The sequence below is a fragment of the Hypomesus nipponensis genome, chromosome 12 (assembly GCF_054491055.1).
Source record: "Hypomesus nipponensis isolate SF chromosome 12, ASM5449105v1, whole genome shotgun sequence".
Taxonomy (NCBI): Eukaryota; Metazoa; Chordata; class Actinopteri; order Osmeriformes; family Osmeridae; genus Hypomesus; species Hypomesus nipponensis.
Window position 1 is genome coordinate 4,477,681 of NC_140372.1, and position 27,320 is coordinate 4,505,000.

At 49.6% G+C, this 27,320-nt stretch overlaps 1 protein-coding gene across 1 annotated transcript in view; it reads right to left on the reverse strand.

The window, feature by feature from the left end:
- Positions 1–6,632: 6,632 nt before the first annotated feature.
- The window catches only part of LOC146260736 (protein diaphanous homolog 3-like), a 65,705-nt gene continuing 45,017 nt past the window's right edge, over positions 6,633–27,320 (reverse strand). Inside the window, exon 12 of the mRNA XM_084668311.1 lies at positions 6,633–8,144. Coding sequence (XP_084524437.1) covers positions 7,801–8,144 — 344 coding nt within the window. The 3' untranslated portion in view covers positions 6,633–7,800. The remainder of the gene's footprint in view (positions 8,145–27,320) is intronic.

A 27,320-nucleotide genomic window follows, 5' to 3' on the forward strand; every position in this document is an offset into this window, starting at 1 on the left:
ACTTCTGCTTCCTGTACTGGTTCCCATGGCACCCCAACCTGAACACGATTATTATTATGGGCTGTCAACAGAGCTGTGAAGAACATCCCAGCAACCTGGTCGTCATGGATACACAGCCAGGTCCGGGCATGGGGGCCCCGGGCATGATGTGACTGAGGATGATCAGCGGTTCAGCTGCTGTATGGAGGGTGTGTGTCGGTAAATATATATCACTCAAATGAGTCTAGCAGCATGTTCGATAAGAGCGAAATGGGATGTGTGTAGTTAGTGTCTGGTGTTTCAACTTGATTTCTAGAAGTTTCCAGCTCAACCACACAGGAGATCATTAGACACTGAACATGGTAGCAGCTTTGTCACTGTGCGGCGTCCGTGGAGTGTGTGTGTGTGGCGGAAGTGGGCTACTTATCATATGTTGTTGCTAGTTAAGGGGTTGTTAAGATGTTGATGAGAAAAGCAACAGGGATAATACGTTTGACACCTATTGTGTGTGTGTGTGTAACACTGTGCTTTGTTTACAACAGTGACTTCACCCCATGTGTGTGAGCACCTGTGTGTGTGTGCACCTGTATGGGTCTGTATAACTCTGTGCTTACCTTTTGTTTACTAAAGTGAGTTCACCTCATGTGTATGCACCTGTGTGTGTGTTTTAAGCACAGAGCGACGTGCCCCCTCATTAAGCCTGCTAAACAGGATAATGATTCCCCTGTGGTTCCGCCCGCCGCCACTCTCACCCTGTCATTCTCCCCATCGCCCATCTCCACGGTGATCAAAGCCACCGAGCTCACTTCCTGCGCGGCACCCTGATCCCAGAATGCATCAGCTGCTGTGTTGTCTGTTCTTGTGTCGTTCCCGTGGGAACTGCACACAGCTTCTCTTCAACCTTTAACGGATAAACAGCACACAAACACAGTCACCAGCAGACACGGCACGAAGATGTGTATTGAGGTAGTAAAGTGAACTTGTTGTTATTCACTGACTGAATAAATGACTCACTGAGATCAGTGTTTTCCTGTGACAAAGCAGAGGTATTTTATCGTTGCTCTTCTTCCATTAGGAGAGAAAGGCAAGACACCATGTTTTTTGAGGGAGAGCCAGCTAGCAATCCTGGAAAAGATGTTGTACACATTTAACCAACTCCAACATTTCTGAGGACTATTGCATTTCTGGTTTGTCGGTTTGTGGTACTGTCTCTCAGGGAAGAGATTGTTTCAGAATTTTCCACCGTACCTATTTTTTGCATGACATCTTTGCTTAAAATAGTCGGTAGACCATTGTTTCAGAGAAAGTACTGTGTTGGAAATCACTCTGAAGGATGTAATGACCTCTGACCTCTCTGGTCTCCTAGGTGACGTCTTGTGGTTAGAGGGGCCAGACCTGCCTTTCCTCGTCGCCCCCCCCCCCCCCCCCCCCCTCCGTCTTAAACGCACCTCCTTGACTTCCTCTCTTCACTCTCTCATCCTCCTCGCCTTTCATCTTTACATCCTCCCTCTCCTCCTGTTGAACTCCAGTGATTCATGTTTCCATCATGGAGACTATATTTATATCCAGACAGCAATGAGCTTCCACCTCCATCTATGCCCCCCCCCCCCCCCCCCCCATTAAGCATACTCCTGAGTGACAGGGCCTTGCAGGTGTCGTGTTGCATGTCAGCCGTACATCTGAAACATAGTGGGTAGTGCAGAGGCGACCACTGGCTCTGGAGCCTTCCAAGAGCTAGCGATGTCGGTCGGACAGCACGTAAGCAACGACAAATCTCAATTATTCATGACAAACAGACAAATGAGCTGCACATATTGCACACGGTTACACAATTTGAGAGATGTGCAAACAATGGATCAAGAAAGAAACACTGCTGACAAACAATCCGAGTCCGTATTGTCGATGTGAAATAAAACTGCACTCTCTTTGTTTGAAGCGTGGTGGGAGATCAATTTTTCACTTGATGTTCTCAAACATGCTTTTAACGTCAAAAACAACAAACAACAACGGGAGGTAAAACAACAAAGACACAGAGCTGAACTACAGGAGAGCGGCAAGCAGGTCTGTGAGGCTACCGTACACACACACACACACACACACTCTGTCACACACACTCCCTCACCTACACACTCTCACACTCTCTCACACACACACTCTCTCTCTCTCCCTCAGTCACACCCTCATCTACACACACGCTCTCTCTCTTGCACACAATCAGTCTCAGTAGTAACAGATGGAGGTTGGCAGGGTACATGTTGATGTCATTTGATGTCAGAGGAAAGCACAGTGAGAGAGGTATATCGGGAGCGGAGGAAATAGAACACTAGAAAGTAATAAAAAGAAACAAGTTGTGGGGTAGAACTCATTATAGGAATTAGAGAGAGAGAGACGCATACACACACACAGATACACACACACAGACACACACACACAGACACACACACACATAGACACACACACAGACACACACACACAGACACACACACACAGACACAAGAAGTTGGCTGAGAGGACTCAAAAGGGTGTACGTTACCCTCACAACCATGGCAGTCTCTGACAGACAGGAAAACCTGCACACACCCAGAATACCCTGCAGCACTGGCCTCCACTTAACACAGACACACACACACACACAGACTGTGTGTTTGTGTGTGTGTGTGCGACAGGGGACACCAGAGGCTGGACTGTGTGTGTGTGTGTGTGTGTGCGACAGGGGACACCAGAGGCTGGACTGCCACCCTGGATGTTGTGAGAGCCGAGAAAGCAACTCAATTGAAACGATAATAGAGAGAGAAGGATGTGTGTGTTTGAGTCTCTCTCCTCCTCCTATCGGCCCTCTTCTCCTCCACCTCATCCCCTCCTCCATCTCATCCCCTCCTCACCTCATCCCCTCCTCACCTCATCCCCTCCTCACCTCATCCCCTCCTCCATCTCATCCCCTCCTCCACCTCATCCCCTCCTCCACCTCATCTCATCCTCCACCTCATCCCCTCCTCCATCTCATCCCCTCCTCCACCTCATCCCCTCCTCCACCTCATCTCATCCTCCACCTCATCCCCTCCTCCACCTCATCCCCTCCTCCATCTCATCCCCTCCTCCACCTCATCCCCTCCTCCATCTCATCCCCTCCTCACCTCATCCCCTCCTGACCTCATCCCCTCCTCCACCTCATCCCCTCCTCCACCTCATTTCATCCTCCACCTCATCCCCTCCTCCACCTCATCTCATCCTCCACCTCATCCCCTCCTCCACCTCATCCCCTCCTCCATCTCCCCTCTGTCTCTCCCTCTCTCCCCTCGCTCCGCTGATTAACATGTGACAGCTCCCAACACACATACCTGCTGGCTCCCCTCCCGCCAAACCTCTCCCTGCACAGTGTGACTGTGCATGTGAAGGAAAGAAATAGAGAAAGGAGGGAAAGAGAGAGAGATTCAAAGACTGAGAAAAAGCAGTAGCAAGGGAAGAGGAGAAAGAGAGGAAAGAGAGAAAAAGGAGAGAGAAGGAAAGAGTGGAGAGAGAAGGAAAGAGTGGAGAGAGAAGGAGAGACAGAGAGGGGAGAGAGAAGGAGAGACAGAGAGGGGAGAGAGAAGGAGAGACAGAGAGGGGAGAGAGAAGGAGAGACAGAGAGGGGAGAGAGAAGGAAAGACAGAGAGGGGAGAGAGGAGAGAAAGAGAGGGGAGAGACAGAGAGGGGAGAGAGAAGGAGAGACAGAGGAGAGAGAGGGTGTTAGGTGCGTGTGTATCAGAGACATGTTGGCCTAACACGAGGGCCTGCACCTTAGAAGATGCTGGGCCCAGCTGCTGTGGACACGCCTCAAGGATTTCTGTATTGATAGACAGAGCAATTACTCAATGTTGTTCCCCCAGCAGAGGAGGAGAGGGGGATGGAAAGATTAAGGGGTCGGAGTGTCTAGATACATGGGGAGAGTGTGCGTGTGTGTATGTAGGGAGGGGGGGGGGGTGATGAAGGAGGAGGGGGAAGAGAAAATTAAAGGGGTTGGAGATGAGGTGGGGGGTGTTGGAGGGGAGGAGGGAAGGATGGAGGGGAGGAGGGAGGGTTGGAGGAGGGAGGGTTAAAGGGGAGGAGGGAGGATTTGGAGGAAAGGAGGGAGGGTTGGAGGGGAGGGTTGGAGGGAGGGTTGGAGGGGACACGGGAGGGTTTGGAGGAAAGGAAGGAGGGTTGGAGGGGAGGGTTGGAGGGGAGGGTTGGAGGGGAGGGTTGGAGGGGAGGAGGGAGGGTTGGAGAAAGGGATGACGTGTGAGTGTGTGTTTGTCTTTACAGGGCGGTTTGACGTTATTCTTAAGGAGAGGATGTCTTCATGGTGAATCAGAAGCGTGTGGCGCGAGTGTCAGAGCGTGGCCCTCGTGTTGGCAGGTCAGGGTGCAGGAGCCCAGAGTCAGCCGTGCAGCAGTACCCTCCTCTGCACGTCCAGTCTGACCTGTTGAACACAGCATCATGCACCTCTCTCAGTCACAAAACACAGCAGAGGCAGAGACACAGACACTCCTCCTCCTCCTCTCTCTCTCTCTCTCTCTCTCTCTCTCTCTCTCCTCTATTCTTCCAGTCTTCTCTTTTTCTCTCTTGCTCTCTCTCTTTCTCTCTCTCTCTCCTTCATTGCCCCTCTCTCTCCTCCAACAACAGAAGCATAAGAGATAGCAACGCTTGCCTGCATAAAGCTCCTCAGAAATAGGCACATTTTCAAGGTTTGCCAAGTTGGTGATCTGAAGTTGGATTTTATTTAATTTATGTAAGAATAAGAAGAAAAAAATAAAATGTGTCAAAAAAAAATAAGTAAAACCCACAATAGATAACTACGATTAAACGGTGACAAATGACACATTCAGATGAGGAAAATCTCAATAGGGGCTCAATTAATTGCTAGTTTCCTGCCAAGAAAAAACCCAGTTAAATCCTTTTTTAGTCGGCGAGTCTCCCGAGACCAGACTTGGTGTCAATGTCTTCAGGAGAGGGACAGAAATAGTCTCTACAGGCTCTCACTCCACCCCCCCACTCTCAGTATCATCACTCTCCAGACTCTCTCTCTCTCCAACCCCCTTTTCTCTCTTCTGTCTATCCGTCTTTCCCCCTGCCATTTCCCCCCTCTCTCTTTCCTCCTCCGCTCCGACCCCCCCCCCCCCCCCTCATCTCAGCTCTCTCTGGGCAGTTTGTATAAATTAAGTCAAAGTGACACAGGCATTTCCAGCTTCCGGACTCTCCTGAAAAACCACTCTGGGTATTAGTCAAGGACCACCTGATCCAGCCAGTCAGCCGTCCTGCTCTCCACTCTCTGTTTGGCCTCGAGGGTGAAGTGAGGTCACAGTGAGGTCACAGGATGCCTCGTGTTGTTTTCACAGTCTCTCTGCTTCAACGATAAGTCAGACAGTGCACACAGAGGTAGGAAGGAGACAATTATGTGGAAAAAACGGCAAAGACAGACCTGTGGAAAAGAAATCGATCCATGACGTTGGCTCAAAGAACAGGCACGCAGTCACGTGCATGAAAACCCTGGTAATAAGTCGTGACTAATTTGTCTCCTCATGTCCCCCCAGAAACACTGTAGGCTGCCATGGCACAGAGCAGTCAGTCACATCCGATTGACTCACTCGAGCCTTTCAAAAACAGCGTCTTGCTGACCCCTGGAACAGGCAGCAGTCTCTCGCACGCAGCCGCTTTCTCCACGCTAGCGTGGGGATGCCCTTTGTGGTTTAACATTGAGGATATGTCCCTGGTTGTGACGGTAGTTAATATCGCTCCGAATGTACATCGGTGTCAGACGTGTTCATTCTCTCACGCCCTAACAGATCCAATGAAGCCTGGGTTATTTGCTTTAACCTAAAATGTGAGACATCAGCAAAGGGGTGAATATTTTCCTACAGCTGGGCCTCAAACACCAGAATCACGACATCACTCGTGAAGAAGAGAGTAAGGGAGAAGGATCTGTGGGTTGGGGGGGGGGGGGGGAGTTACCCACCACTGGGTAACCAATTAGGGTGACGCATCCTGGCGCAAAGTAATATTTTACAACCTCTGCTTTTACAGCTAGCTAATTACGGTCTCGGCTTTCAGAGACTGCAGTAAAAGCTGTTGTTTGCTGACCCTTCCAACTCCCTCAGTTGCCTCACCAGGAATTAAGACTCAGCTCACTGCCAACAAAACTACAGCATTAGCCTAGCCTAAGTGTCTTATGTCTGTACAGTTACCGTTAACTGGAACACAAAGAACGCTATTCTCTTCATGACTATTTACTGTACTTTTCGAAGTTTGTGTGTGCTCGTGAGAAGGCGGAAGGGCGGACGCTAGTAACAACGTACACATTTGGAAAAAGCTGTTTCAGACCAGGCTGACTATTGTTCGTAATAAATCGCTGATTTGATAAAACATAATATATCATTACAGAATGAACCCGAGTACCGACTACCGAGGCATAAAATTACTTTTTCTTTTCTTCTTTGTGTGTAGCCTGTGTGTGTAAAGGGTGGTATAGGGTGTGTTTATGCACGCGCTCTTTTCAGGGCGAACTTGATCAGAGTTCACACAATAAGAATGTCTGGTTAAGAACTCATTAAAATCATCTAATTAAACCGTTTTCATTTGTTCTGCATCGGTCTATTCTTTTTAACACATGCACACAAACATGCACGGGCACATAGGAACACCTTTTACAGCTTGCTTTATTATGAATGGGTCAACAAAAGCGCACACAACCTAGCCTCATGTGCTAATGAACCCTGCATTCGTTCGCTCGCGGAGAGAGAAGGGATCATGCACTCATCTTCATTAGGGAACAACAGGAAGGATAAGTAGAGAATCAGAGGGGAGAGTCCCTTCAGGCGTGATTGAGGTCAAATTGGTCTCTCAGTGTGGATGTGACGATCTCCTCTTCGTCTCATCCCTCAGAGCTGAAACATCTCCAACTACACTGATAATCTGCACGCAGATACAGACCATGTCATCAAACAGCATCAACCTACTGTTCAAAATGTACTCATTTGAACAGTATACATCACATATTTGGAATATAAAACATGACTTTAAGTATAAAAACGGTGTATTTCACTTGCATATTGGAACTCCCAGTATCAGTTGGAACAACTCGTAAACGGCAGAAACAAACGAGGCTGACAGAAAAAAAGAAAAAGAAATACAATAGAAAATGGAAAGAAAACACTTTGAATTTCAAAGTGAATGTGTAAATACAAACATATATATATATATATATATATTAAACCATTACATGTGAAAAGATTATCTTCATAAAAACAAGCTGAAATATATTAATGAGAGACTACCAATTCATAGAACATTGCTGCGGTGGACTATATCTTTAATTATGTTATAAATGTATAAATGTGTTTGTAGATGTGATTAAAAAGTAATGATTAAGACTGAAGATATGGTGTTACATTCACACATACAAAGATCATAGAAAGATATAAAATTAGCCCTTTTTACATTATTTTGGTCAGAAGCAAAAGAAAGATAATTCAATCAAGAAATGAAATATTGTGGGTGACTAAGCTGCATGTAAAGTGCTGAAGGGGTGTTGCATAGCAGACTAAAGAAGATGATGAGCGTTGTATTTTCACACAACAAATCTGTTAGATCTGGACTGATTTGACAGTACACATTTAGAATACATGTTTGTGTGTGTGTGTGCCTGTGTGTCTAAGTGTGTGTGTGTGTGTGTGTGTGTGTGTGTGTGTGTGAGTCTGTGTGTGTACGAGATGGTGAGTGTCTAAGTGTGTGTGTGAGTCTGTGTGTGTGTACGAGAGAGGGCACGTGAGGAAGCAGGAAGTCTAGAGGTTCAGAGAGGGAGTGTCTTCACAGGGCCTTCAGTCGAGCCAGGAGAGCTTCTACATCAGTGTCCCCATGAGCACTGCTGGAGGTGCTGGAGGGGGCTGGGGGCTCCACCACCACCTCTCTCTCCCTCCCCACCCCCCTCTCCTTCTCCAGACCCCCCTCCCTCTCCCGCCCAAGGGCGTGTCTGAGGGCGGGGTCTCGGCAGGCAGGGGGCTTGCCCCGGGCAGCGGGCGGGAGATGGGGGCGTGTCTCCAAGTCCTGAGGTGTCTCCCTGGCAACGGGAGGTGGGGCCTTGGCGGGCGGCGCCGAGCTCAGATTGATATTCTGCCGAGAGCGTGACCTTTGTAAAGGTGCCCTTGTGTTCTCTGCACAGGAAAACAGAGAGAGAGGGGAGGGAGGGATGGAGAGAAGGGAGGGAGGGATGGAGAGAGAGAAGGGATGGAGGAACAAGGTGTGCGTGGGAAAACAGAGGAGAGAAAGGGATTTTTATTAACGTACGATACAGCCTCTGAAAAAGACATGAGTCATTAAATCACGCAGTCGAGTTTTAGAGAATTGGGATATGGAGGGAAAGAGAGAGAGTGAAGAGAGAGAGAGAGTGAGTGAGTGGGCGAGGAAGTGTCAATCAGGATGACATAGGTGACAGCAGACGGATAAGAGAGGGATAATTGGGCTGACAGATTCACAGCAGGTACATACTTGTTTAGAACAGCAATTACATGCAAGCGCACACATTGAGATGCAACAACACTGAACAGCCTCCTTCTCCCTCACACTGAACTCTCTCTCTCTCTCTTTCTCTCTCTCTCTCTCTCTCTCTCTCTCTCTCTCTCTCTCACAAACACAGAGAGAACATTGTCTCACACACACACAGAACACTCTCTCTCCCACACACACAGAACGCTGTGAAAGAGTTAGAGCGGCAGGTCCAGTCATGTGACCTTGGCGTGGGTCTGGTAAGTCAAAGGTCAGTCTCTACAGCATGTTTGATTTCCCTGAGAGCCATGCCGAATAATCTGACACTCCATCAGCCAATCACTGATGAGTTTGGCCAAGGTCCAGTCAGGCAGGCGTGACACGTTGTTCTACTGGGCCTCACTGTCAAACCCCTCCCCACGACCGCCCCTCCCCTCCCAGACAACAGCTGGCGTCGCTGTTGCCATGGTTGGAGGGCCAGTGATGTATTGACGAGCTGTTCAGAAGCTGCGGAACTGTTTCTCCACCTCCTCTATACATGGTTCACGTCTATAAATCTATGTCTCCATACAGTAACAGCTCCAAAGAGAGAGAGAGAGAGAGAGAGAGAGAGAGAGAGAGAGAGAGAGAGAGAGAGAGAGAGAGAGAGAGAGAGAGAGAGAGAGAAGGACAAATAGAGAGCGGGAGATAGAGATAGATAGGAATATAGATATAGATAGAGGGATATATAGCGAGAGGGATATATAGATAGAGAGGGATATATATATAGAGAGAGGGATATATATATAGAGAGAGAGGGATATATATATAGAGAGAGAGGGATATATATAGAGAGAGGGATATATAGAGAGAGGGATATAGAGAGAGAGGGATATAGAGAGAGAGAGGGATATATAGAGAGAGAGGGATATAGAGAGAGGGATATAGAGAGAGAGGGATATAGAGAGAGAGAGGGATATATAGAGAGAGGGATATAGAGAGAGAGGGATATATAGAGAGAGGGATATAGAGAGAGAGAGGGATATATAGCGAGAGGGATATAGAGAGAGAGCAGCAAGAGACATCCTGACTGCGAACATAACTAGAAAGTTCTTCATGTTTCCTCAGGTAATTTGCTCTATTTCCATTTGCCTCTGAGAATCTAAATGAGGCTGTCCATCTCTTTCCATCCCTCCTTCCCTGTCTCTTTCCCCTTTCCCCTCAACCCTATGAGGGGAAATGGGGACTTGCAAGTAGACAGGAAGACAGACATGCAACCAGGCAGACAGACACACACAGACAGGCAGTAAAACAGGCAGGAAGACAGACAGACAGGAAGACAGACAGACAGTAAGACAGACAGACAGTAAGACAGACAGTAAGACAGACAGGAAGACAGACAGGAAGACAGACAGACAGACAGTAAGACAGGCAGGAAGACAGGCAGGAAGACAGGCAGGAAGACAGACAGACAGACAGGAAGACAGACAGACAGACAGGAAGACAGACAGGAAGACAGACAGTAAGACAGGCAGTAAGACAGGCAGTAAGACAGACAGACAGGAAGACAGTAAGACAGACAAACAGGAAGACAGTAAGACAGACAAACAGGCAGTAAGACAGACAGACAGGAAGAGAGACAGACAGGAAGACAGTAAGACAGACAAACAGGCAGTAAGACAGACAGACAGGAAGACAAACAGACAGGCAGTAAGACAGACAGACAGGCAGTAAGACAGACAGGCAGGCAGTAAGACAGACAGGAAGACAGACAGACAGGCAGTAAGACAGACAGGCAGGCAGTAAGACAGACAGGAAGACAGACAGACAGGCAGTAAGACAGACAGACAGGCAGTAAGACAGACAGGAAGACAGACAGACAGGCAGTAAGACAGACAGGAAGGCCGTAAGACAGACAGGAAGACAGACAGACAGGCAGTAAGACAGACAGACAGGCAGTAAGACAGACAGACAGGCAGGCAGTAAGACAGACAGGAAGACACAGACTGAGCAGCAGTAAAGCTTGGTGCCTTCCTCTCTCTCTGCCTTACAACTGGACACAGGACACACGCATGCACACACACACGCGCACACACACGCGCACACACACACGCACACACACATCTGCTACAACAGAAGCCCAATCACACGATACCAAATCCCTCACGCAATCAAGTGGACCAACTACGAGTAACTACTAATCTGGCAAACTGGACTGGGTGGTGGTGGCGGGCTCCCTCCCTCCCTCCCTTCCTCCCCCTCTCTACCAGTCTATGAAGGGGAGAGTAGGTCAGAGAGAGGGAGAGGGGTGCCACACAGATGGGAGCTGAGCTCTCCTCAAACACAGCCATCTGCATGTTCTAATGGACTCCTATGCAGGGAGTATGAGGGTGACATGGAGTTATCTGCGTGGAGAGCTGTTAGAGGATTATAGCAGATCGATGGAGAGAGCCTCGACAGGGCGGCGCTCTGCCTAGCCGGCTGGATGGTTGGATGGCTAGCTGGATGCCTGGCTAGCTGGTCGGATGGCTAGGCGGTTGGATGGCTAGCTGGATGCCTGGCTAGCTGGTTGGATGGCTAGGCGGTTGGATGGCTAGCTGGATGCCTGGCTAGCTGGTTGGATGGCTAGGTGGTTGGATGGCTAGCTGGATGCCTGGCTAGCTGGTTGGATGGCTAGCTGGATGCCTGGCTAGCTGGTTGGATGGCTAGCTGGATGCCTGGCTAGCTGGTTGGATGGCTAGCTACTTGGCTGGCGTCTGCTCAGGCACACTGAGCACAGCTTCATCTTGGACGTGGACTCGCAGCAGAGATCTCTATGGTCAGCCTGCTCTCAGTGTTTGGGGCAGAGCGTCTGGGGTCTGTGTATGTGTTTTTGTGTAAGTGTGCACACACACACTCTCTCGCACGCACGCACACACACACACACACACACACACACACACACACACACACACACACACACACACACACACACACACACACACACACACACACACACACACACACACACACACACACACACACACACACACACACACACACACACACACACACACACACACAGGGGGTGGCTGAATGACGGATAGTGTGCCAGACAGGCTCTGAACGGAGAGTGTGTGATGAGGACAACAGGGAGTTGTGTGTTCTGTCAGTGTGAACTCTGTTCTGTGCTCTCACTGGATGCGGGGCCTAATGACAGCCTGTCAATCAATCCACCGCCAAGAGACCGGGGCATGGGGAGGGCGGGACACACGCTTTCTATCTCTCTCTCCCCATTCCTCTCTCTCACCCTCCTTCTCTTACCATTTGCACTTACTTCCCCATCCTCCCTCCCTCCTTTTTTGCCTCTCTCTCTCTCCCTCTCCCTCCTTCACTAACCACTTACTCTTTCCAGCTCCACTTACTTTCTCTCTCTCTCTGCCTCCATGTAACTCAGTAAAAGAATACTAATGAAAAAACGCATGATTGAACGCAACTAATCAACTTTCTCTCCCTTCCTTTCCACACTCCCTCAGCTTGTTGAGTTGGAACAGAATCTAGATGAGGACAGCAAGCAGACCCACAGGCACGCCAGTGACAAACCCAGCAGTCAAGATCACACACAGCACCTGAGAGAGAGAGGGGGAACAGAGAGAAGGAATGACAGAAGAGAGAGAGAGAACAGGTGAGGACAGAGACAGGAGAGAGGGGGAACAGAGAGAAGGAATGACAGAAGAGAGAGAGAGAACAGGTGAGGACAGAGACAGGAGAGCGGAGGGAACAGAGAGAAGGAATGACAGAAGAGAGAGAGAGAACAGGTGAGGACAGAGACAGGAGAGCGGAGGGAATAGAGAGATGGCGTCAAAGAGGATTGGAACAAGAGGACAAAGGTAAATGGATAAAGAAAATAAGATGGGGTGATAAAGAGGAGAGGGAGAGAGCTAAGGTGTTTAAGAGCAGGGGATTCTGTGAGTGAGGTAAGTAAAGCAGAAATGGCCTCTTAGTGCTAGATCTCTCAATGGTTGTGTTGACACAACCATCGATGTCATTCGTTACATTCTACATTCACAAGCAGGTGCTTATGCGTGCGTGTGGACCCAACAGACCAGTGTGTGAGCTGTTAGGTGTTTGGAAAGGGAATTGGTGTGTGGTTGGTTGTGAGTGTCTGTTTTAAGACAAGGAGATGAAGGTGGTAAAGGAAGTCGTTAAAGTATGAACGTCAACAACATGCTAATACAGGCACAGCATGGGGCTGGAGAGAACCAAATAAGATGCAGGACACATGCATGAGCCTGGACTAACACACAGACACTAATTACCTAGACAACACCCCTAACACATGCTGAGGGCTCAATATTCCCCTTCCTGAGACCTGCTAGAGGGAGGCAGGACCAGAGGCAAGTCACCCAGAGAGGCAGGTCACCCAGAGAGGCAGGTCATTACAGGCAGGTTACCTAGAGGCAGGTCATTAGTGGCAGGTTACCTAAAGGCAGGTCATTACAGGCAGGTCACCCAGAGAGGCGGGTCATTAGAAGCAGGTTATCTAGAGGCAGGTCACCCAGAGAGGCAGGTTATCTAGAGGCGGGTCATTAGAAGCAGGTTATCTAGAGGCAGGTCATCCAGAAAGGCTGTAATTTCACACATCAAAGTTTCCCTTTGTTTAACTGGGATGAACCCTCCTCTTTCCCTCCCAAACACACCGTCACCCTTAGTCCTCTGCTTCCATATCTCTGCCCACCTCTGTCCCTGTCTCTCCTCTACTCTCCTCCTCTGTCCCTGTCTCTCCTCTTCTTTACTCCTCTGTCCCTGTCTCTCCTCTTCTCCTCTGTCCCTGTCTCTCCTCTACTCTCCACCTCTGTCCCTGTCTCTCCTCCTCTGTCCCTGTCTCTCCTCTTCTCCTCTGTCCCTGTCTCTCCTCTACTCTCCACCTCTGTCCCTGTCTCTCCTCCTCTGTCCCTGTCTCTCCTCTTCTATACTCCTCTGTCCCTGTCTCTCCTCTCCTCCTCTGTCCATGTCTCTCCTCTCCTCCTCTGTCCCTGTCTCTCCTCTTCTCCTCTGTCCCTGTCTCTCCTCTCCTCCTCTGTCCCAGTCTCTCCTCTTCTCTCCTCCTCTGTCCCTGTCTCTCCTCTTCTCCTCTGTCCCTGTCTCTCCTCTTCTCTTCTCCTCTGTCCCTGTCTCTCCTCTTCTCCTCTGTCCCTGTCTCTCCTCTTCTCCTCTGTCCCTGTCTCTCCTCTACTCTCCTCCTCTGTCCCTGTCTCTCCTCTTCTCTCCTCCTCTGTCCCTGTCTCTCCTCTTCTCCTCTGTCCCTGTCTCTCCTCTCCTCCTCTGTCCCTGTCTCTCCTCTTCTCCTCTGTCCCTGTCTCTCCTCTTCTCTCCTCCTCTGTCCCTGTCTCTTCTCTCCTCCTCTGTCCCTGTCTCTCCTCTTCTCCTCTGTCCCTGTCTCTCCTCTTCTCCTCTGTTCCTGTCTCTCCTCTTCTCTCCTCCTCTGTCCCTGTCTCTTCTCTCCTCCTCTGTCCCTGTCTCTCCTCTTCTCCTCTGTCCCTGTCTCTCCTCTTCTCCTCTGTTCCTGTCTCTCCTCTTCTCTCCTCCTCTGTCCCTGTCTCTTCTCTCCTCCTCTGTCCCTGTCTCTCCTCTTCTCCTCTGTCCCTGTCTCTCCTCTTCTCCTCTGTCCCTGTCTCTCCTCTTCTCTCCTCCTCTGTCCCTGTCTCTTCTCTCCTCCTCTGTCCCTGTCTCTCCTCTTCTCCTCTGTCCCTGTCTCTCCTCTTCTCCTCTGTTCCTGTCTCTCCTCTTCTCTCCTCCTCTGTCCCTGTCTCTTCTCTCCTCCTCTGTCCCTGTCTCTCCTCTTCTCCTCTGTCCCTGTCTCTCCTCTTCTCCTCTGTTCCTGTCTCTCCTCTTCTCTCCTCCTCTGTCCCTGTCTCTTCTCTCCTCCTCTGTCCCTGTCTCTCCTCTTCTCTCCTCCTCTGTCCCTGTCTCTTCTCTCCTCCTCTGTCCCTGTCTCTCCTCTTCTCCTCTGTCCCTGTCTCTCCTCTTCTCCTCTGTTCCTGTCTCTCCTCTTCTCTCCTCCTCTGTCCCTGTCTCTTCTCTTCTCCTCTGTTCCTGTCTCTCCTCTTCTCCTCTGTCCCTGTCTCTCCTCTTCTCCTCTGTCCCTGTCTCTCCTCTTCTCCTCTGTCCCTGTCTCTCCTCTTCTCCTCTGTTCCTGTCTCTCCTGTCCTCCTCTGTCCCTGTCTCTTATTTTCAGTTCTCTTATTTATTGTTATTCTCTTCGTGTTTAGCGCCGTCTTTGTTGAAAAACTAAAAGAGAATGGATAATAGGGTTGGGGGAAAACTGCAAAATTTAGCAGTCTTTCAGAGATGTGTGTGTTTGTGTTTTCATATCTACCAAATAGTCAGTTGTGACGACACCATGCTGTGTGTGTGTGTGACTGATTGATGGTGTGTGTGTGTGTGTTGGCATTGTGTAGTCAGAGACAGTAACAAAGACCAGTGTCGGGAAAGTGTGTAAATCCATGCGCCCCTGGAAAATTAATTAGGAATTGAAATGGCTTAATGCTTACTTAACCCCTGCTAGGGGAAAGAATGGCGCCAAATTATGTTTGTTTTCAGAATAAGAAAAAGAGAGAGTGATTCTGCAATTTGTTTTTAAATGATTTGTAGATAAAACATCTAGGTATGCACTTCAGGAAATCTGCTCTGGGGCCGATGAAAAAGCGATTTAGAAATAATTTACGTGAATTAATCTCTGAAGATTATCAAACAGGTGTATTTTTTGTTTGTCGTTTCCTCCATTGTAAAAGGTTACTCTCTCTCACACACATGAGCCTGGGTCCGTGTGCTCCATCATGGAGTAACTAGCCTATCATGGAGCATCATGTCCTTTTTAAAATTATATAACCTGAGGGGGCCATACAACACACGTCTGAAGTGGAAATCAGGACAGGAATAAAGAAGGAAGGGACGAGTTTAAGGGCCAGGTGTAGGGGGACTATGCACTACACAACGTGAACCCCCAGTCACTGCGTTCTCCGGTGTAGCGTGACATCGTGTTAGGCCGCCTTGCCGGATCTAACAATGCTGTGATGCTAGCCTGGCTGCCCGCCATCACCACTGCTGCTATCCCCAAATAGACATGGCAACACAACTCAATGGCTTTGTCTAACTCTTACACACAGTGTGTATGGGTTAACTACACAATGTGTCCACGGTCAAACTGTGGGTAGCTGGTTGGCCTAACTAGGCTGACATCATTTGCGAACTCGGATACACCATGACCGCTATAGTAGTGCGTAGGCTAGCTAAGTGACAAACTACGTGGCTAAATATGACAAAACATGTAGCCAACTCTGAGCTATGTTAACTGGTTTGCCAGTTAACTGGGAAACTATAAACAACCTCACAGGGTATCATGCATTCCCACGGCACTGCCACCGTCAACCAGTGTGACCGAGATTCCTAGCTTCTAACAGTGCACCATTTTTTCGGCATTAGCGGTTATTTACATAGAGATATATAAATTCCAAAAGCAAACTTTATTTGTTACGGAGTCGTACCTAGTTTGCCTAGCTAATAATATTGTTGCATATTTGTCAACTGATGTAGTAAACATGCCCATAACAAGCAGCCACAGTACTATCACTTTCAACAACAGATACAGTTTTCAGATCTTGCTTTAACTGAGAGGGATTGACATGGCATGACATGCAGGGCTGTTCTAACACAGTGCTAAACACATTTAACATTGATCTGGGAACAACCGCTAACCGCTGGCTAGTAAAACTAGTTTTATCAATATTTTTTTGGACAACTGGACCATATATTTTTTTTTTACATAGCAAGTATGCAAGACAGGTTTATATAAAGTTATTTCCTGCTCCCCTTTGACCTTATTGAATATTATGTGAAATCATTATCAGTGTTTTCCAACAATGTCAACAGTGTACTGTTCCCTGAAGAACCATACTTATGCTCTTACAGTTGCTCTTATACAAGTACAGTAACCCTTATGCAATAATAAAAGACTACCGTGCAGTGTTATATCTTATATCTTGACTTGTACTTTCTCTGACCCTACAGAGAAGTGAAGAGACTGGGGCCTGTGTACAATCAGACTGCCCTCTAGAGAGTATTGTTCAAAGTTCAGATCCAGAAAAATGATTTCAGAGGCAAAGTTAGATGCAGAGTAGAGTTCAGATGTCAGGTCCTGATTTTATAGTTCAGAGATCACGTTCAGACGGTAGAGTTCAGAGGTCATGTCCTGAGATTAAAGTTCAAAGATCACGTCCAGACAGGAGAGTTCAAAGGTCTTGTCCTGAGATTAAAGTTCAAAGGTAACATCCAAAGAGTAGAGTTCAAGTGCAGAGGTTTCTCTCCATTGAGGTGACGAGCGATGACACTGCAGATGGTAGCTAAGTGTGTGCCCTTCTCTTCTGCTCTCTGATAATGTCTTTACATGCTGGCTAATGGACTGAGAATGTCCTCTGCATACCAGACCACTAAATCTACAACGTAAGCACACACACATAATCACTCACAACGAAACCAACCCTCCCTCCCTCCCTCCCTCCCTCCCTCCCTCCCTCCCTCCCTCCCTCCCTCCCTCCCTCCCTCCCTCCCTCCCTCCCTCCCTCCCTCCCTCCCTCCCTCCCTCCCTCCCTCCCTCCCTCCCTCCCTCCCTCCCTCCCTCCCTCCCTCCCTCCCTCCCTCCCTCCCTCCCTCCCGAAGCAGTTGATCAGCATACAGACCAGCTGTAATGTAGAGTGACAGTTTAGATATGCTCTGGCTTGCTCTCAGTCTTGCCACTGAAGCCCTCTGGAGAGGGGGCATGCTTGGCTGGGCCACACACACATGTACCCCCCCCCCCCCCCCCCCCCCCAACACACAGTTTTCCTGGTTTAGCCCGTAACACTAGTACATGGAGCCAGGTAGAAGGCTTCAAGCGATGAATTAATGGGGTCCATTTTCCTGCGCTGGTGGTACTGTCAGGCCATAGGACACTATTTGGCCTGACTATTTGGCTCTGTTTGATTGGTAGACTGTCAGACCAGAAAAGGCTGTAACTCCCTACAGCTTCTGTAGCTACCTGTGTCCTGTCTTGTAGCTACCTGTGTCCTGTACTGTAGCTACCTGTGTCCTGTCCTGTAGCTACCTGTGTCCTGTCCTGTAGCTACCTGTGTCCTGTCCTGTAGCTACCTGTGTCCTGTCCTGTAGCTACCTGTGTCCTGTCCTGTAGCTACCTGTGTCCTGTCCTGTAGCTACCTGTGTCCTGTAGCTACCTGTGTCCTGTCCTGTAGCTACCTGTGTCCTGTCCTGTAGCTACCTGTGTCCTGTCCTGTAGCTACCTGTGTCCTGTCCTGTAGCTACCTGTGTCCTGTAGCTACCTGTGTCCTGTACTGTAGCTACCTGTGTCCTGTACTGTAGCTACCTGTGTCCTGTACTGTAGCTACCTGTGTCCTGTACTGTAGCTACCTGTGTCCCTATGTCCTTTAGGGCTCAGACAGGGGATGGGGCAGGGGATGGGGGAAATCAATTAGTGCTTCTTCCTCTCACACACACACCTAGTCTCACTCGTTGTGGTTCATGAACAGTTTGATTGATGAGGTGGATGGAGGAGTCTCTGTGACCAGTTATAAGACAACTAGCATGCCCTCTGTTGAGAAAAGAGATCCACAACATAGGAAAGGAATCCCGGTCACAATACCCTCAATATCCTGTGAGCACCATGTGAGTGTACAGTCAATGTGTTTTCACACAGCAACTATACATCAATGACGGAATATGGACAAATCAATGATGAGTTTATACATACCATAATATATATATATATATATATATATATATATATATATATATATATATATATATATATATATATATATATATATATATATATATATATATATATATATATATATATATATATATATATATACACACACCATCATAAGTATATATATTTTTCCAATCTATAGGCTATGGATTCAACGTGAGAAGAAAAAATGCATGGTTGCTTTTAGGCAAGCTGGCATTCTCTATAGCACCTGGCATCTTGTTTTTCAGCTGGCTGCTCTTTCTGGTAAATCTACTTTCAGTTCACAATGGGGTTGTGAACACACACGCGCGTGCACACCCACATAATGAAACCCACACACGGGAGCATGTGCCCGTGCTTGCACACAAACACACACACACGCACGCACACACACACAAACTCTTTGACAGCTTTCAATAGGGATAGTCCCGTGAAAGAGACTTATGAATCCCAAACAGCCTCCAGTCATGCTCCATATTTCATTGAAGTTGAATATTTAAAAAGATCAACCCACTCAGAAGCCTATAAAACCTATCGTACTGGGGGCCTTGCATCCTAAAAATAAAATCTAGTGCCACTTAGCATTACAGTGGGCTGCGTCAGCCAGTCTCCCCCCCTCAGCCTTCTCTCTCTCAGACAGACAGCTGCACTCTGGTAAACAGCCTGTCCGCATCAACACACTTCTGTCTTTACTGTCTCCCTCGCTCCTGTATGCAGAGTAACTCTCAATGTGCCCGAGTCCTTCCTCTCTCTCTCTCTCTCTCTCTCTGTAATACTCTCTCTCCGCCCCCCTCCTCTCCTCCGCCCTCTCAGAACATGAAACTTGTGTGGCTTTGTGATTCATTTAGAGATTGACCTTTGTACTCCATGTAACTGTCTCTTTTCCATTTGACTTGAAGTTAATCTCAGACACAAGCACACACACACAAGAGCGCACCCACACACAAGGTTCTTCTTGTGTCATGTGATCAGACCTGTCGCAGCCTTCTCCTTGCCTCTGGTGGGAAGGACTCGAACATGGGGAAATGGGTGGCGCTAACCACAATGTAGCTGGCAGAAGGTTGTGTGCTTTTAATTAAAGCTGGCCAACCAGAGGAGGCTGGGGACCGGAGTGTGTGTGTGTGTGTGTGTGTGTGTGAGCGGTCTCTGCTTGGTTATCTGTAATGGCAGGGTAAGAAGAGCGGGAGAGATAAGAGTTGGCTTCTATGTAATACCTCTCCAAAAGGTCAGCTTTCGTCTTCTCAAGACTGCCGTCTCTAAGGGCTACACACTCACTCACACACACCTAACAGACAACCTCAGACACTTACATTCACTTTTGGCCGCAGAGAAAGCTGAATGCTGGATGCTCAACACTACGCATCCCATCGTCATGAAGACAACTCAGTGAGAAGCCCTTAGTGCATTCTGGAGGATGAAACACCGGGGTGAAAATCACTCCCGCAGGTGACAGAGGAAGGTCATTTCACTGACGCCAGAGAACAGCTTTTACTGCCATTGATTAAGGCTAAGTGGATGAGAGGACAGCAGCTAGATGAATTAGCCCACTGGCTAATATTTTGGCCTCTAGCACATACCTGTTTGAGAATGAGAGGAAGGGAGAGAGGAGAGAGAGAGAGAGAGAGAGAGAGAGAGAGAGAGAGAGAGAGGGAGAGAGAGAGAGAGAGGAGAGGGAGGAGAGGGAGAGAGGAGAGGCAAGAAAGAAATAGAGAGTGGGAGAGAGGATACGGCGAGAGAGAAATAGACAGAGAGACATCATTAATGGTGAGAAACAGCAGCTATGTGCACAGAAGAGTTTCCTGGATGAACCTGATGGTTCATTTAGCCCCTTGTCTCCTCACTGCAATTAGGGCCTGGCCATGGGCTCTCTCTCCCTCTCTCTCTCTCCCCCTCCCCCTCCCTCTCTCTCTCTCTCTCCCTCTCTCTCACTCACACACGGCGACCAGAGGAGAGAGGAGACACACACATGAACAGATAACCAATCGCCCCCGCCCCCCCCGCACCAAACAATTAAAAAGACATGCATCACTACTCACTTCACAAAACACACATGCACACACACACAGCTGTAAAGACACCTCAGAATCTTCTAATGCTCCAACAGTGGAGCCACACATGGTTGATGTTCTAACACACGCTACACACACGCTACACACACGCTACACACACGCTACACACACGCACCCCCTGTAGCCACAGAGCGTCAACACTCCGCCCACCCTCAACTACACCCTGCCCTGACCACCACCTAATAACCACAGACAGACGCACGGCCTGTGTGCGTGTGTGTGCCTGTGTGTGCGTGTGTGTGCCTGTGTGTGCGGGGGGTTACTTGGTATGCTAGTAGGGTTTTGTCAAGGACAGTGGAGATATTGGATGGAAAGTATTGATTTTAATCAATAGAGGAACTGCCCCCCACCCACATTGGCCAGGACTGGAAACAGATGTAATTCAATTGTCTGGGTTGTTTCTGAGCTGGATCGTTGAGACCACTCGAGAGACCCCCTCCAAGGAACTATTGAGTTGGCTGAACCTACTTCTCTTGACCCCCCCACTGCGTGTGCGCGCCCACTGTGTGTGTGTGTGTGTGCACACCCTACTGAGTGTGTGTGTGTGTGTGTGCACACCCCTGCTGAGTGTGTGTGTGCTGATGAGGCTCATCCTGCAGGAGGTGTGCCCAGGGGAGATTGGGGGCAGTTCTACACTGTAACTGTCCCATTTATCTCTCTGATGTCTATGGGGCTCCGGGGGCCCACAAGGCTCCACTGTAGAGCCAGCACGCTGATCCTCTCAGCCAGGCCAGCAAGGCCCTCTCTCTGGGTCGCAGGAACGCCTGTTCTTACTGTGCATGGAGGCCTGTGAGTGAGGCTGGATACTGGGCTACACGTTGTTAAAAGGTGGCCAAAAGGGGTGCCAAGGTCATTCAGATAAACACATACCATGGAGGGGATGAAAGGTGCCAGGACAACCCTGGATGACCTGAAGACCAGTGGGTCATTCAGAGCTGGTAGATAATCAGTGATATGGTGAGCAGGGACAAGCAAACACAAACACACACATCAACAAAACTCCCCCCATCTGAGAGTCAGTTCATCTGAGAGTCAGTTCATCTGAGAGTCAGTTCATCTGAGAGTCAGTTCATCTGAGAGTCAGTTTAGTTGTGTTCAGTTTAGTTGAATGTGAAGCAGGACTACAGAGCTGGAGAGAGAGAGAGTGAGATGAGAGGAAGTAGAGAGAGATGAGAGGAAGGAGAGAGCGAGATGAGAATAAGGAGAGAGATGAAAGGAAGGAGAGAGAGAGGAGAGGAAGGAGAGAGAGAGGAGAGGAAGGAGAGAGATCAGAGGAAGGAGAGAGATGAGAGGAAGGAGAGAGAGATGAGAGGAAGGAGTGAGATATGAGAGGAAGGAGAGAGAGATGAGAGGAAGGAGTGAGATATGAGAGGAAGGAGAGAGAGATGAGAGGAAGGAGTGAGATATGAGAGGAAGGAGAGAGATGAGAGGAAGGAGTGAGATATGAGAGGAAGGAGTGAGAGATGAGAGGAAGGAGAGAGAGATGAGGCAAGAGAGACAGATGAGAGGAAGGAGAGAGATATGAGAGAGAGGAGAGAGATAAGGGGAGAAAGAGATGGAGGGGGGAAGGAGGAGAACAGGAGAGGGAGAGAGTAGGGAGGAGGATATTGGGGTGAAGTTATTAGAAGGGGCTAGCTTAAGAGGCTGGGGTCAGTGCCCCAGGCTGGTGTAGTCTACTATCAACATTGTACAGAAAGGCAGTGAACTACTGCAATGAGGTATGCTCTGTGTATGTGTATACGTTTGAGTCTGCAAGTGTGTTTCCTTATGCGTGTGTGTATTAGTGTGTGTGTGTCTGAGGACCTGTGTATGAAAGTGTGTGTGGTTACTTTGCAGTTCTATGTGATGTACTCTCTACAGCAATAGCTCTCATTACCCAAACAACAGCACTCACTAGCACACAGCACACACACACAAAACATAGCACATAACAAGCTCACAAAGGCAGAGCAACAAGAGTAGGTGATGAGCATATAAATGCATCCATCTTGCAGGCAGACAATCTCCTGCTCATTTTCTGCATAAGCAAAACAACAAATAATGACTGTGTGTGTGTGTGTGTGTGTGTGTGTGTGCGTGTGGGGAAGACAATGTGCCATTTCAAGTTTTGTCTCCAGCTCATACCTTGTGCAGGAAACAGTAAACTGAGCACTGCATTGTGGGCTGGAGTCACTATAGCTAATGCAGGTAGAGGTCAACTAATCCCTGAGTTTGATAAGGACTACTCCAGCTTCTATTACCAAGCACAGGTGCACTGAAGGGGGTTTGAGAGAGAGGTGGAGAGCCGGAGACTAAATTTGTCTTGTAATTATCATTATTCTAATTAGGGTCCCAGTGGTCAGAAGAATGTGTCTGATGAACATTCGCCATGTCAGAGTCTCTTTTTAATTAGGCCTTTAGTGACTTTTCTTTAAAGTGGTCGACACTGTTAGTGATTCACATATAGGAGACAGCCAACAGCACATCACCCACACAGTATCCAGTAGAGGTGAGGTGAGTGGCAGGTGTGTGTGTGTGTGGTGGAGGGTGGACTGGCAGGTCCCCCCTGTGTGTGTGTGTGTGTGTGTGTGTGTGTACATGTGTGTGGTAGACTGCAGGACTTGGTTCAGTATGTGGGGACTGAGCAACGCTGCAGGTCAAGATTGACTTTAGAAACAAGATTCTACTAGCCTCTAACTGTGTGGACCTCTCACTGGTGAACAGCAGGAAAACAACACGAGGAGAGAAAGAGGGGGAGAGAGACAGGGGAGGGAGAGAGACAGGGGAGGGAGAGACAGGGGAGGGAGAGAGACAGGGGAGGAAGAGAGACAGGGAGGGAGAGAGACAGGGGAGGAAGAGAGACAGGGGAGGAAGAGAGACAGGGAGGGAGAGAGAGAGAGGGGAGGGAGAGAGACAGGGGAGGGAGAGAGACAGTGGAGGGAGAGAGACAGGGGAGGGAGAGAGACAGGGAGGGAGAGAGAGAGAGGGGAGGGAGAGAGACAGGGGAGGGAGAGAGACAGTGGAGGGAGAGAGACAGGGGAGGGAGAGAGACAGGGGAGGGAGAGACAGGGGAGGGAGAGAGTAAGAGACAAAGGGAGAGAAAAACACCCTCTCTCTCTGCAAAACAAGCCTCCAGCCGTGAAGCCAAACAACAACCTGGTGTTAGCTGATGTTTTTAAACACACACACACACACACACACAAACTCCCTCCCTCCTTGCCATAGCAACAGGCCTCTATAAAATGACAGTCGTCCCTCACACGCCCATGTTGTCACAGCTACCTGGCTGTAGCACCTTTTAAACATAGACATGGTGTACTGGCCCTGACAGACAGTCCAGAGACAAGAACCCCCCCCCCCCCCCCACACACACACAGACGGGGGAGGAGGAGGGGAGGTGTAACAGGGTGTAGCAGGGGTGGAGGTGTAGCAGGGTGGAGGTGGAGCAGGGTGTAACAGGGTGGAGGTGTAGCAGGGTGTAGGTGTAGCAGGGTGGAGGTGTAGCAGGGTGGAGGTGGAGCAGGGTGTAACAGGGTGGAGGTGTAGCAGGGTGGAGGTGTAGCAGGGTAGAGGTGGAGCAGGGTGTAACAGGGTGGAGGTGTAGCAGGGTGTAGGTGTAGCAGGATGTAGCAGGGTGGAGGTGTAGCAGGGTGTAGCAGGATGGAGGTGTAGCAGGGTGTAGCAGCGTGGAGGTGGAGCAGGGTGGAGGTGTAGCAGGGTGGAGGTGTAGCAGGGTGTAGCAGGATGGAGGTGTAGCAGGGTGTAGCAGGATGGAGGTGTAGCAGGGTGTAGCAGGGTGGAGGTGGAGCAGGGTGGAGGTGTAGCAGGGTGTAGCAGGGTGGAGGTGTAGCAGGGTGTAGCAGGATGGAGGTGTAGCAGGGTGTAGCAGGGTAGAGGTGTAGCAGGGTGGAGGTGGAGCAGGGTGTAGCAGGGTGGAGGTGTAGCAGGGTGGAGGTGTAGCAGGGTGTAGCAGGGTGGAGGTGTAGCAGGGTGTAGCAGGGTGGAGGTGTAGCAGGGTGTAGCAGGGTGTAGGTGTAGCAGGGTGGAGGTGTAGCAGGGTGTAGCAGGGGTGGAGGGAAGACAGAATGGCGGAGGGAGGGAGGGAGGCTGGGGGGACAAAGTGGAGGAGGGAGGAGAGGATGGGGGTCAGAGGGGAGGAGGAGGGGGAGGAAAGGATGAAACAACCTGTCTGCCTTCTTTTCAGAAACAGCTGACAGTGTCATTCATCTTATCAAACGGCATCAGATATACATATTTAAGTAAAAAGCGGATTTTTTTGGTGTATCAGAGCAAGCCTTTTCTAGCAATCTAACGTGTTACGCCAGCTCGCATAACAAGGCAATCTAATCAGCGCAGTTAGCCTGGCTCACTCCGCTAGTTAGCGGGCTGTAAGAGCAGCGCTCGTCGTTGCCGTTACCATCGGAGAAATACGCCGCCCGCTGTCGCTCCGGGAGGGGCAAAGCTTTCAGACCTCCGCCAGCTTTTCTCGGGAGTGAGTGATTGAGCTAGTTACGGACCCGCGACGGCATCACGCAGCGCTACTGCTCAAGTCAAAGTCGTTCCCGGAGCCGCGTGCGAGCGGAGGAGCGTCCTTTACAATGATTAGCTACCTGCAACGCACTTAGGAAGTAAATGCATTCAAATGTATTCAGCTCACACGGCGTTCGCTTAAAAGCCCAGTGTTAATTTCAAGTTTTTTTCTTTTCTTCCTCCTGTGTTTCACTCACTCCGGTATTTAATTAGGCTACCTGGTATTATGAGTGCATTAAAATATGAGTGATTGGATTAATTGGACTAGCACTTTTTTTCTTCTCTTTAGTTTTGAGATGTTTTCTGTGTGATTAGAAGTAGCTCTGAAGCCTTTCTGGGTTTCTGGGTACAGGGGCATGCAGATGGTGTGTGTGTGCCAGCGACACACACACTTGGTGTGGGTCATTGTGTCTCAGTGGCGCCTGCCTCGCCCTGTCCAGATGACCGGCTGGCATGATGAGATCACCCCTGGCAACAACATAGTCCTGCCTCCCTCACGCTACTTAGGGGGAGGAGGCTAGGTATGCGCACACACACACACACACACATTCTCTCTCACACTCACAAACAGACACACACACACTCTCTCTCACACTCACACACAGAGACACACACTCACACACACACACTCACACACCCCCAGGGTCATGTCCTCTCTCCATCTTTCATCTACTGGTTCCTGGGGTCTAAAGTTTCTCCATGTTTTAGTTTTTAGAACTGTAACCGAGCTGTCACACCTGTGTCGCTCTCTGACCAGCCATGTGTACGAATCTAACAACAAACCCAGAGTTCCTCCTTGTCATCACTTGACAGTACATCATGGGAGTTGTGGTTCAGGTCAGAGGCAGAGTTCCTGGTTGTCCCTCCCTCCCTCCCTCCCTCCCTCCCTCCCTCCCTCCCTCCTTCCCTCCCTCCCTCCCTCCCTCCCTCCCTCCCTCCCTCCCTCCCTCCCTCCCTCCCTCCCTCCCTCCCTCCCTCCCTCCCTCCCTCCCTCCCTCCCACCGACCGACCGACCAGCTGCAGCCGTCAGATCTGGATGTGCACCTGCCAATCACCTGTCCTCACCTGGCTCTCATCCAGGACGACACACGGCTGTGTTTACACAACACCACGCAGCTGCTAGTTACCACGAAGCACCGTGTATAGAAATCTACACGTGAGGAGGTGGAGGTGTGTGTCTGTGCGTGATAAGCTAAAGGTACTCTACTAGTTGTCCCTGGACAGGTGTAGATGATTCAGAACAAATGAAATAAGATGACTGATTGAGTGGACGCCACAAGGCAATCTAAACCCTGGACTGTTCTGGAAGAGGATAGCAAGAGGGAGAAGGAGATGGAGCGGTGGGCAGGATGAAGGGATGGATAGAGGGATGGATAAGATATGGCAGTGAGGGGGGCAGGGGCTGTCACCTCTCTCTCTCTCTCCGTCTCTCTCTCTCCGTCTCTCTCTCTCTCTCTCTCCGTCTCCCTCTCTCTCTCCGTCTCCCTCTCTCTCTCCGTCTCCCTCTCTCTCTCCGTCTCCCTCTCTCTCTCCGTCTCCCTCTCTCTCTTCCTCTCCGTCTCTCTCTCTCTGTCTCTCTCTCTGGTTTAGGTCTCTCGTCCCACGCGTCACGGCCTCGGCCGGTCCCTGGAACACCCAGGCCTGGACTGAGGGGTCATGCAGGGCTCGGAGTGACGCGTGGCTGGCTGGCCTTCCTAATGCTTCCTACTGCCGAGTGGAGGGCCACTCTTACCAGGGCTGGGAAACAAGAGAGTGACACAGGTCTGGCTGCTGCCTGGCTGATGTCATCACACACACACAGAGAGACAGAGTACCACGGGATGAAGAGGGAGAGCCGGGAAAGAGGTAGAGAAGGAGAGTGGTAAAGGGGGAGAGGGAGAGTGAACAAGGTAGAGGGAGAAAGAGGGCCATGGAGGGAGATGGGTAGAAATATATAGAGGTAGGTAGAAATAGGTATGAAGAGAGAGAGAGAGAGAGAGAGACAGAGAGAGAGAGAGAGAGAGAGAGAGAGACAGAGAGAGAGACAGAGAGAGAGAGAGAGGGGGGCATTTGTAGAGCCGGGAAAGGCTCCACACCTCCCTGAAAAGGCGCATGTTTAAAGGGTTTTTGGAGAGGACAAAGACCTTCTGCTCCCTCCTTGGTCTCCTGGAGCTCCAGCAGAAAGACACGTCCCTGCAGGCACATTAAGTGTGGCTGTGTGACTTCCTACTGGATGTAGGACACTGCTGTACAGTACAACCCTCAACAGACTGAGACTGTGTCTAATCACCCCCCCTGAGAGGCAGCACACACACACACACACACACACCCCATACTACTCATGTTGAGTATGAATGATTTACTAGCTTCATTGAGAGAAGACTGCATAGAACATATACTGTACACTCTGTCACTCTCAATCACGCGCGCACACACACACATGCGCGCACACACTTCGTATGGACTGGGAGTCCACAGTGAACAAAGAAGAACCAACTGAATTCACCAGTACAACTCCCTCGCTC